Consider the following 17616-nt stretch of genomic DNA (forward strand, 5'->3'; position numbering starts at 1 on the left):
TTTCCAAATGCTATCCTTGTTTTATTCACAGTGGTTTATTTGGAATAGACACATCCCAAATGCTGTCTTGGCTGGGTTATCCCATTGCAGGCATGTTGCACAGAAACAATTTCTATTGGAGAATACTTAACAAATATTGAAACCACCATGAGGTTTGACCATGGGATGCAAGTCCAAAGTTTACATGGAGGTGTGCAGAGATATTCATTTCAGTTCCTCATTCAGGTAGCCTGTGCAGCTCCATTTCACAAAAGAAACTTCCACCTTGTTTAATTTCACAAACATGAATACACCCTTTTTTTTTTAGCCGCAGAAGAGGCTTAGCAGTTTGCTGGCAAGATAATAGTGTAATACCCTGTAAGTGCAACAAGAGCTATGCATGAGCAAACAGTATTTACAGTTCTGGGAGAAAGAACTTTACTGTTACAAGAAGAGCCAAAGTTTGTAAGATTTATATAGGGCAGAGCAGGCCTAAATCAGCCCTGACTGTTTAATGATTCACATGGCTGCCCCTGGTTATCCCTTTAATTGAACTGCATTAACGGGGAAAACAATTACCTTTTCACAATGGCAGACTCCACATCTGGATGATTTGGTCATTTGTTCACTCAGGTTCTCTTTATATACTCCCATGAAGCCCTAACAACATACAGTGGCAAAGATATACAACATTTTTTAAAAAAAACCCAAAAGCTTTTTTCACAGATTGTACATCTTCCTGCTGCAGCTGTTAAAAGACGGGATTTTTGACTGGATCCCTTCCTTCTATGTACCGTGAAACTTGCAAAATACTGAACTGATTAAACAACTACACCTTCATTAGCACTGATAATTCTGTTTCCTGATTAGTGCAAATGGGAAAAAAGGTTGCATGGGTTGTTGAAAGATAATATTGATCACACCACCTGACTAGAAATATATACTGCAAGCCATGAAACATGTCGAGCCCTTCCAAAGTACGTGAAGGGCAGAGAGAGAGAGTATACAAAAACTGTGTCAAATCAGACTCAAGGCCAATGTTCTGTTTTCAAAATGACCCATCAGGTACCTATGAGATTCCAACAGCAAGACAAGTCACAACAGAGCCATCTCAAGTTCCTTTGGTGCTGTGGGTGAAAAACAATAAAATATGCCACTATACCAACTAACGTGGGCAAAATAAAAACTGCAGCCAGACTTAAACCGAATGTTTGGGTGTTGCCACAAAGATTTTCTCTGCTTGCTTTCTGTTTTGCTGCCCTCAATACTGTAGTGTTGAAAGTTCTCTGTCTAAGAGAAGCCTCGATCATTTTACAGAGAAAACAACACAATTCAAGGGCCACATATTCTATTGTCCTACAGAAAAATTCCACTGATCACCATCAGTAGGGATAAGCAAATGTTTCCCCTTTCCCCCTCTTTCAGAGCTCCTTCTCTCTCTCTCTCTGAAGCAGCAGGAAAGCAGCAAACTACTCCTACCAGAGATCTAATGTGATCTATTACAGAAGGCATTTGAAAATAGGTAGAGGATCACATGGCCCCAAATCGATCATACACTGCCAAGGTGTATTGTATCTGTTTTCCTGCTGGATGAATCAAAGAGCACAGCATTTTCCATGTTCTTCAGCTGGGACTCCCTACTAGCATTAATCAGTCTGAGAAAGTAGGAGGTAATAAAAGGCCACGTTCTACACAACATGCTAGCAAACCCCATAACTATGAGCTTCTCACTGCGCTGCTCAGCAGTCCATCAGCAACAAGAGAGCCAAGTTCACAACTTCACAAATGCAGAGGGCCAATGAGATTCCTTGAGATCAGCTAATGGAATCTAACTTTATCTGCCCAAATGGGGCTCACTGTTCCACAATATCCCACCACAGCAGAGACATAGCACGGTGCTCAGTATTTTACTGTCAATAATCAATACTTCTCTATATGTAGATACAAAACTTGTATCATGTTATGTTTTGATTTCATGTTACCGGAATGAAGTCATACTATGGGAAACTTCAGCCGTGTTTTTCATACATAAATACGCTGGCTTTTGTTCTTAAAATAACAGGTCAAAGCTAAGCTTTATTCTGGCAGTTGCCTTTAGTCTTCCCCTTCTAAATTAATCACGTTTGCATCAAAAGACCTTACAGTTGCATAAGGTGTCCCATGATCCTACAGATTCTTGAAGATTAGACTGAGAATCTAACTGCTTCAAGGCCATCCAGTAAAATTTAGTGATAAAGGAGTTCTGAAATGATCAAAGACACTCTTCATCTACTACGAATGCAAAGTTCTGCTTAAAATTAAACTATCCTGAATCACTGTAAACAGCTAGCCATTATTTGTGGTTTGCTCACTTTCCCCTATGATAAAAGTGCAGAGGATTCAAAGGGATTTTTTTTCTGGGAATCAGCCCATGGAGAGGTTAAAGCATGAGCAGCAGAACTAGGGCTACTAGCTCTGGGATGCAAAAGTCAAGCAAGCACTAGGGGACAGCAAAGAGATCCAGAAAACGGTATGTGCTGCCATCTGGTGGTCATCTGCATTTCTGCTGCCCAGATGTAGCAGTCTTAAGGAAAATAGTACAACCATCTCCAACTCTAGGATGTGTCAAGAGACAGGGGGAAGGTGGGAAAATGGACTCTCTGCCCTGAATTCAACCTGATTCACAAAGAATTTGGAATAACTGATGATTATACAGATAAAGTAGAACCCAACACTTCCTGTATCTGTTTTTCCATTTATTTCAGCCATAAAAAGGTATTCACTTTCAGACATGTAATATTACAGAAATAATTGAATAAAGGTGCTATTTTGCAGAAAGACATTGAGAAGAGAAAGGCAGGCATAAGGAGCAATTTACACAACTGGTCTAACCTTATTTCTCAAGTCTCTGCAGCTGAATGGTTAGCCTTCCTCCTGCACAGCAGAATGCAGATTATCTTGGTGCACCTCTTCTTTCCTTCCTGAGAAATAATGAAGCTAGATGGTTGATGCCAGGGAGGAAAATAAACCAGGCAATAAACAAGCAATTCAACCAGAAGCTCACTGGGAAATGTTGACTTGCATTCTCTATAAGACAACAGGCTGATTCACATATTGCATAAGACATAATGCAGCTGGTTTGTTTTTGGCTTAGCTTTATCAATAAACCAGGTTACTATGGCTTGTAGAACAAACCATGGCTAAAAATCTTGGCACAGCATGTGTGACCTGAGCCCAGAAATGATAAATTGGGGTTTTCTCACAAATGGAAAACAGTTGAAGTAGCAGAAAAATGAAGAGTGGGCGGGCTATACTTGCTTGGCCAACCAGGATAGTCTGTAAAACAGGCGAAGAAGAGCAAGCTGCGTAAGCGGTACACAGGACTATGGAAGAAGACACTCCCTGCTTTGGAAATATCTGGTGTTAGACATAACCACAGCAGGTGTTAAAAGACAGGTTAGGAAAATGTGCCTGAAGGTAATGAATCCATTCTCCACTGTATCCTTGTAGGTATTTCAATTGTTTAATTTCCCGAGTTGCAGGGGGCAGAAAAGAACTATTACAACTCCCAATTTGTTTTGTTTTGCTTTACATCAACTCATAAGAATACCTTGACATTCAACACACACAACTATGGCACCTATAAGGGGGGGGGGGGAAACCCAGAAACCACAAAACAAACCTGCTTGAATATTTGATTCTATCACCCCAAAACAGTTTGAGATTCTCCTACTGATAACAATGTACATTGTACATTACATTTATATTTTGTCACTATTACTTAGAACATCAAATGAATCAGATTCATGTTATACACCAGCACACAAAAATATGCATGAGAGACTCACATACAAAACCATGTGGTAGCCCATAGAGAGATGGCAGCAGCCAAGTTCCTTTCGGCCGTACAAACACCAAGTGGATGGTAACACAGATTCCAGAAATGGCACTCTCCTAGGATTGGCAGCCTAGTGGGTTTGCTACATCTTGGAAGTTGACCTTAAAAATTAAAGTGCTCTTCAAAATGTCTTCTTGATGCGAGATGACTGCAAGAGGAGTCTGTTGCTGCTATGCGGGATGCAGCAATGCAAATATGAGTAATCATCCACTGCCATGATTAATAGCCTCAGATCAGTAGTGCATCCCACCTCCTACTTCTAGCATACATTCAAGAGTTTTTGTTTCGCTTATTAAGGCGGGCGGTGGGTCTGGGCGCCTAGTCTGCACTATCTTCTGCTTGGGGTTCTTCACTTCATCTTCCTCTTCGGTTTCGCTTTCACACACATGGACCACAACACTCGGAGTGGATTCGGTTCCAGCATGGAGCTCATACTTTTCCCCTAGAGAGTACGACAGACATGGTAAACGGTCCTTTATACCGTGTGTAAAGCAAGAGTCTTCTCTTTTTACCAAAGTTGGCAATTTCAAATAATTCTACTGTACCTTCATCCTAACAGATGCTCAGATACCATACCATAGTTAGGATACAATGAAAATATTACCCCATAACACTCAGATTCTATACAGTTAGAAGGAAACAAGACTGTACAATTATAAACATTAAAACAAATTGAAAACATTCAGGAAAAAAGCCTTAAGCAATGAGTATCAAAAGGATCGAAGCATTAGTGTGAAATGATGGTCCTCTCCTTTCTATATACATACGGCTGAATTGACATGACATGCTTTCTTTGGACATTAAGATAACATGTTTGGTTAGTTTTAATCCTGGTTGGTCTCTTTGTGGCTTATTCTATTGTAAACCCAAGTCATTCAAATAATTTATGGCTGAATCCAAATGAGTTACTTCAGTTACCATGTTTAGTGTGTTGTAATGTAATCATACAGTAACCATAATGTACTGCATCCAGTAATATTATTTAGAAATAGGTCTAATTTAAAATGTCAACTTATACACAGGGTGAAATTTGGGTTTCTCTTATGCACAGAGCCTATATTTTAATGCTATATGATTTCTAAATTGAAACAGAATGAATAGAATTTATTTTAGTTCATGTTATTCTGTGATTTACACTCAGCTGACCATGGTTCCTGATATTTATAGTTTGTTCAGAGCTTAATAGATAATTTTAAAAACCTGAAAGTTGCTATGTTCAGTTATTCACAATTAATTAATGATATACTGGAAATGACATTTTTAAATTCCTAATTTAATCATTTGTATTTTATTTTTTCATACCTTTCTTTATTTACTTTGCCTGTTTATACACATTTTTTGAAATGTTTAATAAAAATACATTAGTTTCTGAATATTTTGATCCTGAACTGCTAATGCCTTTAAAATGAGCCCTTGAATTGGCCTGAAAACAGGGAGGCAATATAATCCTTTGAGAAGTGATATAATATGGTTCAATCTAGGGCAGTGTGGAGGAACATGTGGCCCAGATGATGATGAGCTACAACTTTCAGTCTCTCTCACCGTTAGCCATGCTGTCTGGGGCTGCTGGAAGATAAAAGCAGTATCTTTCCCAAGCCTGAATTAGGTAAGGTAGCCAGAATTTTTCCTGCCAAATCCTTACCTAATTGGAGATTCCAAGAAGTCTTCCAAGGAGTCAGTGAGGTAGAACAGATTGAAGACTAATTTCCTGGACTTGAGAATCATTTACCCAAAGTATTAATTTCAGATTACTGGCTCTCATCCAGCCCATTACCATACGCAAAGTACAGTGCAGAAACCTAGCTTGATTCACCAGGGAACTGGGGTGGACGGATCAAATATGTCCTTCCTCAGCCATGGAAACGCCAAGATTAACAGGGAGTGATTTGTCCATGACAAAGAACTCAAATTCCAAATCACGTCACTATTCCCCCATGACAAAAACCAGATCTAATGGGTGACCCCCCGCTGTAAATTGTACCCTCAATAATCTGGGCCAGGTCCATGGTTGCCATAGTGACCATAAATTCCCAAACTGCCTCTGATTCTATGCCCAAGGAAGGCAGAGTCCTCCAGAACTATAAGCCTGGGGACGTTCATTGCCAATCCAGTCAGAGCACTGAGCAGCACAGGTAGAGAGGCTATTATGCAGCAGGGAGGCCGGTACAGGGACAACAGTCCCATTTGATCCCTAATGCCCAACTTCACAAATAGGGTCTTACATCCAGTAATCTGTGGAGCAACATCCCTGCTAGCCACCAGAATCTCACAGTTATAGTTATAGTTATAGCCACTCCATCACCCCTGCCCTGGCGCTGTGACTGGTGCCATAGTCAAAACCTGGGCGGGCACATCACCCCAAGCTCTTGAATGATCATACCTACTGTTTACAGATTGAGAATCTCTGGTGCCCTCCAGAGATTAGACATCAATGCTCCATGTCTGTGCTGTGAGAGCTCAAATCCAATAATTTCAAGGGCACCAGGTTGGGGAAGGATAATATAGTTGTACAGATAGAATTTTATAGGACCTCACAGAACGGATGTCATGTAGTTGAAGAGAAAGCCTCCAATATAGCATTTTGAAACAGACTCTGATAACATTAGATATTGATGTTAACCAAGACATCATACTTGGCATCTGTTTGACCATTTGCTATGGTCTATCATGAAAGCCCGCTTTTATTACTTTTTATTAACCTAAGAACCTAAAGAGTTCTGAAGCTGGAAGAGACCAAGAGTCTACCTAGACCAGCAAGCTATGTTCCAGATTGGCCAATTCATGGATCTCACAAACATGAAAAGATTAACTGGCTTCTTCTACTGTCATTTTAAAGGATATTTCAAGTCTGCTACCAGTGATTCAGATGGTAATAAACATCCATCAAGACTCATAGTCATTGATAGCCTGATTCTTCCACAAATATGTCTAGTTCCCTTATAAAACTATCTAAACTGGTCACTGTCATCATCTTTGACAGGGGTGAATTCCTCAGTACGATGCACTGTATAAAGACAGAAGTATCAGTACAGAAAATAGAAAGAAAATAAAGCATTCCTACCAGGCCCCAATTTTGAAACAGCACAAAGCAAGTCATAGTTTATCATAGGAGTAGCATCTTCACTCTGCTTCCATCCTACTGGTGGTGATGCAGGTGGCGATATCAGAAATTGTTTAACAGGCTGGGGGGGCAAAAGGTAAGATTTGTCTCCCACTTCACTGGGCACCTGAACCTGAAAGAACAAATGTTGTCAGAACAGTAAGACCCATAACTTGTCAGATTTTTTTTTAAAGTCTTTCTAGTCCTACTTTTCCCCTTTAATATTTCCAGCAGATTAGGATGTTGGGAGTTGTTGCATATCACATCTAGAGGACACAACACTGGGAAAGCTATAAAGATTATTTGGGATTGTTTTTTCACTGGTTGGACAAGACACTGGATACTGAATGCACTGTTAATTCTCTTCTAGCTACTTGAGTTAAACATTTACCAGGCTAGTTAGTAAAGAACACATTGCTTGAGCCAAATTAAGGGCCCATTTAAGTCCCCATCCATTTTAGGTATCCACTTATTCAGTACAGGATTCTGGCAGGAAAGGTCACTCCTACTTTATTTTACAGCTGCACAACCTGCTGCAGACTCCCTGCTGAATCAGTGGCAAAGCTAAGATTTTATCTCCAGCTAAATCCAAGGGCATGGATGAAGTAAATTTTTTGGTAACCCTCCAATATTTTTCATTGTCCATATAGCCACGTAGATAGACCTACAGTTTATGGCTAATGGTGCTGAATTCTAAGCAGACTGGAATGAATCAACAAGAAGGTGGGAAGCTTCTGTTGTAGGGTTCCATACATTGCAGAGTTCCTTGCCTATTTGTATGACTACCTGAAGGGAAATAAAATTGTTAAGAGAGACATTCTACATAACTGATGCAGGACACAGAAATAATATCCTGTAAAAAAAACAGCATGTTTTAAACGAAGCGTTCTTTGCCAAGCCCAGAACACTGTGGGTGTTTTGTGTGTGTGCTTGTAGTACGGAGCGCAGACAGACCTGATTCTCTGAACACTAAGATACAGCACATCACAGCACATCTGAAAGAAACAGAATGGTCTGCATGCCGATGACTTTCTAGACAGGAACTTTTCTATCCTTTTTGTTTGTCAGCTCTCCTGATTCGAGTTATTTGCGTAGGATGCATTTAACTTCTCCAAGTCCATTTTTGTGGTGAAAGGACCACAAGTACTCTATGAAAGCAGCCTATTTCACCCCAGAAGCATCACAAAGTAAGCAGGCTTTGCCAGCAAGGACTTCAAATGTGCTTTAAAAGGCAAGATAATCATACCATAACTCAGTGTTTCTCAACCTTGGCAACTTTAAGATGAGTGGACTTCCACTCCCAGAATTCTGGGAGTGGAAGTCCACTCATCTTAAAAGTTGCCAAGGTTGAGAAACACTGCCATAACTGACTAACATAAACCTCATACAAATTGCTGTACTTTTAGATTATATGGAGCAGAAGCAAGAAGAGACCCTGGGGACTGTTTCTGTTTTTAACAGAAAGGGGGGATCCAAATAAGAAATATATATACCTGGGCAAAATATAGCTTCAGTTTTTTCCCATTGAAGTCTGTCTCATGGAGTTCTATCCGTGCTCTTGCTGCTGCTTCTGGATTGCTAAAGTTTATCCTTACTCTTCGGAAGCTTTTAAATAACTGGAATGTAACATGAGCATCATAGATTGTGAAAAGCGCTTCAAATCTTTCCTAAGGATAGAAAAAAATGCACATAATTAAGGTACCTCAAAGCTTACTTCAATAAACAAACTCATCTAGAATGTTTCTTAGTTGGGTTTTCTTTTTTGCTGATACTTTTTTTTGTTTTGGTAATATCTACAGAAAAACACAGACTCATGTAATTACTGGTTTCCTTGCATTCAAAGAGCAATAATCTGTATTTAAAAGAGTATATAATGCCATCTAGTTCATAGTGCCATCTAGTGGTTGCTATTATTATTATTAGTGTTGTTGTTTTTTTAGAGTAAAATCTATACAATCATCGAATATGTGCCATCAAGTCGGTATTGACTCCTAGCAACCACACAGATAGATCTTCTCCAGGATGATCTCTCAGCCTGGCCTTCAGGTCTACCAATGGTGCACCTACTGTCACTGTAATCTGTGACTAGCACAATGTTCAAATATGGTATATTAGAGTCAGCTCGCTTTTCATTAAAAAACCAACTGTTGTAACAATTTACACTTCAAAAGCCTTTTGATTCTGTATAGATTTAACATGGTTATAGACGAGTTACGCAGATGGAGAAATTTTATCTGAGAATGCTTTACAGCAGGGTTCCTCAACCTTGGCAACTTTAAGACGGGTGGACTTCAACTCCCAGAATTCCCCAGCCAGCCTTGCTGGCTGGGGAATTCTGGGAGTTGAAGTCCACCCGTCTTAAAGTTGCCAAGGTTGAGAAACCCTGCTTTACAGTGTTGTCACAATGACAGGAATCCCATGAGACAAAGTGCTGGAGTCAAGATATTGTATATTTCAAATGTAATCCAGTGATATTAGTGCAACGGGCATTTGAACCCAAGTTTCAAATCTGCAAAGCTAACAGTTAATTGGACCAGACTGAATCTATAAAATGAACGCCCCTTATGTCTTCTGCTTCAAGGGCAAGTAGTCAGCTACTCTCACAGTTAACGGGTTTGTAAATGGCATTAAGCTCATTTGGTTCCCACATCTGTACATATTAATAGGTTAGATCCACACGTTACACTAAGCCTGTGGTTCCCAAACTGTGTGCCATGGTGCCCCAGGGTGCCACAGTTAACTCACAGGAGTGATGGAAAATAACACTGCAATACTTGACATCTGTTGGACACTGCACATACATCTAGGAGCATCATGAAAAACATTACTGAGACACTAAGGGCACCATGAGTTGAGAAAGTTTGAGAACCTCTGCATTAAAATCCATAAATCACAGCGTACAATAGCTGAGTTCACATAATTTGCAACCTTGCCTACGGGTTATCATGATTTGTGAACCCATTTGGTGACTGCCTTGATATAATGATTGCTTCTCGCCATCCCAATTTCTCTCTTCCAGTATTTAGAATTGATGATCCTTCACAGGCAGATAGGAATCACGGAGTATGCAGAATTCAGTTAAGAATTCCTCATATGTATTACAGAGAAATATTTTTGTATGTCAGAAAAAAAGAAACTGCCTTCATCCTATGATTGTCCACATGTTCCCATATGCTGCTTCACCCAGATGATTGGCATTAATGTTGTTTTTCCCACAAACAGCCACTCTGCATTTTAGACTGATCTCTGGCTAGCCAGGGCAGTCAGAATCTTACAGCACTTCCAATGTTGACCTGCTAAGCTAAGCATTCCGGTAACCCCACAGGCAAGATTGCATTGACCATGAGAAAAATAACTCAGTACAGCATGTGTATAAAGGCACCGCCTTTATTAGGCCATAGGAGGATTTACTGAAGAGCATACAAATGTATATTCTCCATTTCCAATATAACTGTACATCTTTCTTACAAATGGAAAGTTTTGACTTACACATTTGGATTTTTTATTTCCAAAAATGAATGATTAAGAATTATTTTCTTTCCTTCTCTTTCTTGTCTTCTGGAACAATAAGCTCACCAGTGACCTTGGCATAGTCAGCCTAAACCATCTCACAGGGTTGTTATGAGAATAAACTGGGAGAAGGGAGAAGAGACCCATCTAGGCTTTCCTTAGTTTTCAACAAATCTTAGGGAGCTTCAATATTTAATGGGTTCTAATATGCATGACTACAATCGGCTCTTGTGATCCATCTAATTCTGTATCCTGGTGCAGACATGGCTTAAACAGCCCTACATTTTTTTTGTGTGCTTTTAAAGTACCATGCCTCATGAAGACTTCTTGGATATTTAAAATGCTATTTTCGCAAACTTATAGTTGGTCTAATAAAGGTATTGCCTTTGAATACCCACTAAAATTTTTGACTTTGACATTTAGGAAACCTAGTTTGGAGAGATATTATGAAAAGTATTCAGTGCAACTTTTCTATAATAGTATAATCTGGATTGGAAATTAAATAATCAAGATACACAATAAAACACATACAGTATATGCAATACCTTTTTTAGGCTTCCCATAAACCTGGTGCCAGTAAAATATTTCTGAGCAATATTTCCTCATTAGGATTCTTTCAAAGACCCTGAATGCAAGGCTGAATGTCAAAATTGTTGACAGAAAAGGGCTGGGGATACCAGGATTTAAGCTCCTATTCAGACAGTAAGCTCATTATTGACCTTGGGACAGTCTCCCTCTCTCAGCCTAACCTACTCATAGGACTGTTATGAGAATAAACTAGGGGGAGGGAAGAGACCCATATATGCTATACATCTAGTTCCATGTAATTTTCTTGGCAACAGTTCAGAAGTGATTTGCTGCTGCTTTTTTCCATGATGCTTTTCCAACTTCCCTGTGTATCATATAGTCTGGAATACAGTATCCTGGTTCCCATTCAAGTACGAACCAGGTCTGATCCTGCTTAGCTTCTTTTCCCCCTGAGAACAGCCAAGCACAGCTTCGTGCTGCTACCTGCTACTATCAAATATGGTCAATATCTGCATAGCTACAACTTTTTGTTTACTAACATTCTGGGGGCCTCCCAAAGCAATGGCATTCATTCCCTGGCATTTTCATACATACAAACACTTACAGGCAATCCCCAAATCTTCTTAATTCTCTGCCTAACTTCTCCTAGAGGCAGTGCACAAACTTTGTTGAACAGGACAAGGGCAGAGATCGCCAGAGCCCAGGGGCCAGCTCTACCAAGTCAGCGGCATATGCTGTGGAGAAACAAGGTCCGCTAGGCTGTCTTCTTAACCATGCAGCATAACCTACATTTAGGCAGAGATGATCGGCTCTGTTTTCTTCTACTCTTCTAATGTATTGTCTAAATGCTTAACATTTTCATCTCACTAAAATGTCACTCCTATTTGTGCAATCTGAAAGCAGGCTTCAGGTACTGCGTGCTTCAACAGTTTGTTCTGAAACTGCTGTAGAAGAATCTGGACTCGTTCAAATTGAGCTGAATTCAAGGAATTCAACAAGGCACCATCCCTTTCAGTCTGCTCACTGGTGACCTTGTATTTCCACTTCAGGATGAATCACCAGCCCTGAATACGTTTGTCTGGCTCATTTTTACTAGAGGTTGAGTTTTCATACATAGGGCTAAACATGAGGCTTCTAGATAAATGGGGGAGGTGGTGTCTGGCATGAACTAATCATTCTTCCATCAACGTCAAGAGATGTAGATGGTTGTATCCATGCCCCTGTAGATGATGACGCCCCTGTAACATGATAAGTGACTGAACAAAATGTTTAACCTTATACTAATATCACACGTGCAGGTCATTTGAGATACCTGAAAATCTATCACCCTCTGCCCACAAAGCTTCATGAGAAAGGGAGACTGATTTTGACCACAGAAATGATGCAGTGAGAAAACATTAAATTTGCAATCTGACTCCTCTAACTAATTTTAGAAAATGCAGAATTAAATGCAACTTTCAAACCATCTTCACTACCTGTATATTATCCACACTAGAAATGGGTACTAACAGAAATACTGGACTATTCCACCTCTGCACAAAAGAAGCCTTGTAAAGCCAAGATTTGCTTCAAACACATCTCATCCAGATCCCACCCCACTGACAGAACAACCACATGTCAGTCTGTTACATTTCAGATTTCCCAGACAGACAGACAGACCCTAGAATGTTGTTACATCAGCTATTACATAATCCCCCCCCTTCCATCCAAAGCTGTTAAGCAAACTGCTTTAGAAAGTATACATGTATCTGATTTATGGTCACATGTTGTCAGTCCCTTTTCCAGAGCGCTGGACAAACGTTATGGCTTTTTCCCACTCTCTCCTTCATCTGTTTTGGAGGTCAGCAAGCTAAACAGCCACCTATTACATATGTCCTTGGTAGAATCACTGAGGCAAAGAAATTCTCATTTATGGATGCCCAGGGCTACGTGCAGCCAAAAATAAATGCCACCTTCTTCCTCCATTCACCCTCTTTTCCCTTTTGGCCTTAGTACAGAAGGACTCTCCCCTCCCAACTGCCAAGGTCAGGGGAGTGGGGCTATAAATTAAACGAGGTAAGGAGTGCTTGCAAAAAAAGAAAAAAGAAGTTGTGTAGCACTGCAGCACTGCATCATCTCTAGATAGGCTCACTCAAGATGACCTTGTGGAAACGAGGCACCATTTCATGAAGTCACCATGTGTTTTGGAACACTGGGGGAAGAATCTTGCAGAGGTAGCCAAGTGAATAAATCAGGATTATGGGGACAACTATTAGGCCATTACTGAGACGAGATAAAAAGGACTGCAAGGAACCAGATCAGGATAATCACAGCAAGCTATTTTTGCAGTGAAACGTTCCCAGCACGGGTTCTTGCTTCTTTGCTCCATGCGCTGAACCAGAAACAACAACTGTACAAGGGTTGAAAGAGAAAAATGCTATGCAGGATGCACATCAAAATGAGATAAGTATTCTTAAGATGGGGGGGGGTCACACCAGGTATGTGTAAATAATATTATAGTAGGGTACAAACCGAAAAAAATGGCTATTTTATTTTTAAAAATCCAATTAACAAAAAGCACCAGTCAGATGAGAGATTATTTTATATATCTTGTCCTCAACCTTATAAATTAAGCAGATCAGAGGCCGCTGACCCCAGAATAATCTGATACGATGTAAAGAAGAGTGGTTTCAAATGGTGGAAGATCGAATTCTATTTCTGCACTGACTATATACAAAAAGCCAAAAAGTAAATATATGCAACAAGCAGACAACAATACATCATATAAATCATATAAGGAAAAATCAAATAATACCACCAATGACCAGTATTTGAGGAGTGCAATACTGTATGTGCTCAAGAGAAACTTGACATTTCTCAAAGTTATTTCATCATTTTGAACAGGTATAGGGTAATTACATAAGATGTACTAGATGGGAATGTTTTGCTAAAGAAGGAAATACTGGATTTCACTTGATCCAATGATGAAAGAATAATTTAGTAGCTGGTTCCCTTCCCATCCCTGGACAGTGATTATTGCACAGTCCAACTTCAATAGGTCTGGGGGACTTTGGGCCAGCCCCACTCTCTGAGCCCAACCTCCCTCACAGGGTTATTGTGGGGAAAACAGGAGGTGGGAGCATTATGCACACTGCCTTGAGTTGAACTGATAAAGGCAGAATATAAATCTAAATAATAATAATAATAATAATAAAGCAAATGCCTCCTCTGCAAGGAAGCTGAAGAAACAGTGGACCACTTAGCTGCTGCAAGAAGATTGCACAGACTGACTACAAACAACGGCAGGACAAAGTAGCAACAATGGTGCATTGGAATATCTGCAAGAAATACCATTTGCCTGCGAGCAAGAACTGGTGGGACCACAAAACAGACAAAGTAATAGAAAATGAAGACGCTGAAGTGCTCTGGGACTTTAGAATTCAAACAGCACCTGCCACACAACACCCCAGACTTAACAACTGTTGATAAGAAAGACAAAAAAGTCTGGGATAGTGGACACTGCAATACCTGGAGACAGCAGAATAGAAGAGAAAGAACTGGAGAAAATCACAAAATATCTGCAAATAGAAACAGAACGACGCAAAAGAAACAAAGATAGTACCAATAGTAATAGGTGCCTTGGATGCAATCCCAAAACATCTGGAGCACCACTTGAAGACCATTGGCACTGACAAAATCACCATCAGTCAATTGCAAAAGGCAGCTTTACTTGGAACAGCTTACATCCTGCAACGAAACCTTTAATACCATCAAACAACCACATCTGCCTATTCCAGGTCCTTGGGAAGGGCTCGATAGGTGGATAAAAATGCTAAATCCAGTCTAAACAACTGGGTGACTGTGATGATGATGATGATGATATCCATTTATTTGGATTTTTATTCTGCTCAGTCTTAGAGGCTCTGAGTGGGTTATTACACAAGCTTTCTAAACTCATCTCCTCTACCCCAATTCAACCCTTTTCACCCCAAGTCAGGAATGGAGAGTGCCGGCTCTGGATCCTAACCCCGATGCAAGGAAACAGGCTGCTCTGTCAAAAGCAACTGGCCTCCCTGCCACTCCACCTCCAGGCTCATGTGTCCCACATGCTAAAGCAGCCTTCTCCAACTGGGTTAGGACTGCTGGCTAGCAATTCCGGGAACTGCACCCCATTCCACTGGGCAATCTCTGGATAGAAATGGGTGCTTTAAAAACACATAGCATGTCTTCCCCATCAGAGTCCTTTCCTAACAATTTATCCCTTCTGCAGCCTCTGTGTAGAAAACCATCCCCTATCATGTAGCTCCTTTTATCTTTTCACTCTGGATCATGTTTCTGTTCTTACATGGAGGGAAATATCTAGAAGAACTATCCTGTTCTATTTCCAATACTGTATTTAATATGGTATCTAAAGGGGCCAGATTCAGCTCCTGCACCATGTACTCCTGAGACAATCTGCATTTTGTTCAATGGACTTACTCCTAAGGAAGCATGCAAAGAACTACACTAAGAGACTGAGATAGGAACCTCAGCAACCAGGTCCATAATATTTATCTGTCTGACTGTCTATTTTTCTGATGTAAAACAAGCCCCAAATGGTTGTAATTATTTAGTGCAGCAATAGCATGATCAAACAATGTAACAACAATCTCTGGCCCAGCACATCAAGAAAAACTGATGTATATTTAATATTCAAATTCTTCTCAGTGCCTCTAACAACTAAATATAAGCTACTTTAGCAACAACTGGCAAACATAACATAGAATGATGTCTTCTCTCTGATCTGTGTTTGTACCATTGCAAAAAGTATTTCATTATCATTACAATTTCACAAATTTTCTTACAAGCTTATTGGACATCACAAATTCATTTGTGATTTGAACAAAGTGTTCTAGGTTCAGTAAACTATGGTTTATTAAAGGGAACAAGAAGATGCTTAAATGCTCCCTCCAACTTGCCCCCTTCAAAAAGATCTCCTAGTTTATTTAAATCACAGATTCTCAGTGAGGAAACTAATTGCTTCCTATAAATCAGAGGTGTGCTGCACAACTTTTTATAGACTAAGGAACACACATAACTCTTGGGGGCAACACTTCAAAAACTAGGCAAAGGGAGGATAAAAATACTGGCAAGACAAAAAAATTAAATTTGGTTTAATTTTAATTTATATTTATTTTCTACATTTATATCTCGGCTTTCCTCCAAGGAGCTCTAGGAGAGGTTCCTGGAGAATCATTCAACTTGAGAGATAAGATTGGGTTGAGTTATACCTAGCTTAAACCATCTAGTGCAGTGTTTCCTAAAGTGTGGTCCTAGGGTCCCCCAAGACTCTCTCAGGGGTCCATGAAATCAAAATTATTTGCTGGTCTATGTTGAAAAATAATACAATATTAAAATCCCATCAAACAATTGTGAGAAGCAGTAGCAGCAGCAAATGCATCAATTGAAATTTTTAATACAGTAAATATTGATAAATATAATCCATACAAACAAAAGTTATTTTGGGGTCCTCCATAATTTTTAAAGTGGGAAGGGATCCCAAGATAAAAAAGTTTAAGAAACATTGATCTCGTGAACACCGCCATCTAGTGAGGACTTAATCTGGTCTTCCTGGATCCAGTCCAACACTCCAAATATTGAATATGATTATTCCCCGTTTATTTAATGCCAATCCCAAGCAGCAGCATTTAAAGCTATCTATATTGCAATGAATCATATTTTTAAAAGATTCCAAAAAAAGAAAAAGATGTTGGAAGGTAAGAGTTTATTCCCTTTTATAAACTTCATGAATATAAATGAGCACACAGAGCTACGGTATTTCACGCAGCACTTGAAACAAGGAAGAAAAAACATGTTTTGTCACTAAAGTATTACAGAAAATTAAATCCCAGTTTCTTCAGAAACAAATTCAGCCTCAACTAGAGCTGTCATGGAAACATGCCTGCCTACGCACGATTAACCTTGTTTCATGACTGTCAGGACAATGAAAAGTAATAATGGTGTTTTATTCTCCCTCTGCTTCAACAAAAACTTACTAGTTTTAGAGAAAGGTATAACAGAGATAGAATTTGCCTCTCGATATTTAAATTTTGAGAATTATGATGTGCAGTGGTTATATGAAAAAGGGCTATTTGCTAATAGAAAATCTGTTTCTTTAAAGAACTCCAAATGAAAAATTTTGATACTAAGCATGGCCCAAAGGCAGCTTTTGTCAAATATCTAAAACAGACTTTGAAGTATGATGTGGAAGTTAATCTATCTGGATTTTGACGTTGACTTCAAAAGTCTGGTATCTGACAACTTAATATTTACATTTTAATAAGTTTTCTTGATTTTCGTAATCAAATTTAGGAAGAAGATAAAAACGCAATGCGTTCTAAAACATACATGGAGTTCCTGAAAGTGGGGTTTGCTTACAGCATCCATCCCGTATACATGAAAACGGCTGTGGGGCGCTGGGTTAGGTTTGTGTGTGGTGGGTGGAGGAACATTTGTGCTTGTGTGCCTTGGCCGGGCAGAGGGAGTGGAGAGGGCAGGCAAGACTATCACAAGGGTGATGGGCAGAGGGAGGCATGGCAGGGACCAGGGGTGGGGACCCTGGGCCCACAGCTTGAAAGCAGTCCGCTGTCCAGCCCTCAGCTTC

General features: G+C 39.8%; 1 protein-coding gene across 1 annotated transcript in view; it reads right to left on the reverse strand.

Moving 5' to 3' along the window:
* Positions 1-17616, reverse strand: part of RCAN3 (regulator of calcineurin 3) — a 29566-nt gene continuing 11950 nt past the window's right edge. Inside the window, exons 3-5 of the mRNA XM_088140962.1 lie at positions 8450-8623; positions 6918-7089; positions 1-4298 (exon numbers count right to left, since the gene is read on the reverse strand). Of these exons, the coding sequence (XP_087997088.1) occupies positions 4090-4298; positions 6918-7089; positions 8450-8623 (555 nt within the window). The 3' untranslated portion in view covers positions 1-4089. The remainder of the gene's footprint in view (positions 4299-6917; positions 7090-8449; positions 8624-17616) is intronic.

Source organism: Python bivittatus, unplaced genomic scaffold, assembly GCF_059951505.1.
Source record: "Python bivittatus isolate LINGU-HERP-01145 unplaced genomic scaffold, Pbiv_v1 ctg000250_np1212, whole genome shotgun sequence".
NCBI lineage: Eukaryota > Metazoa > Chordata > Lepidosauria > Squamata > Pythonidae > Python > Python bivittatus.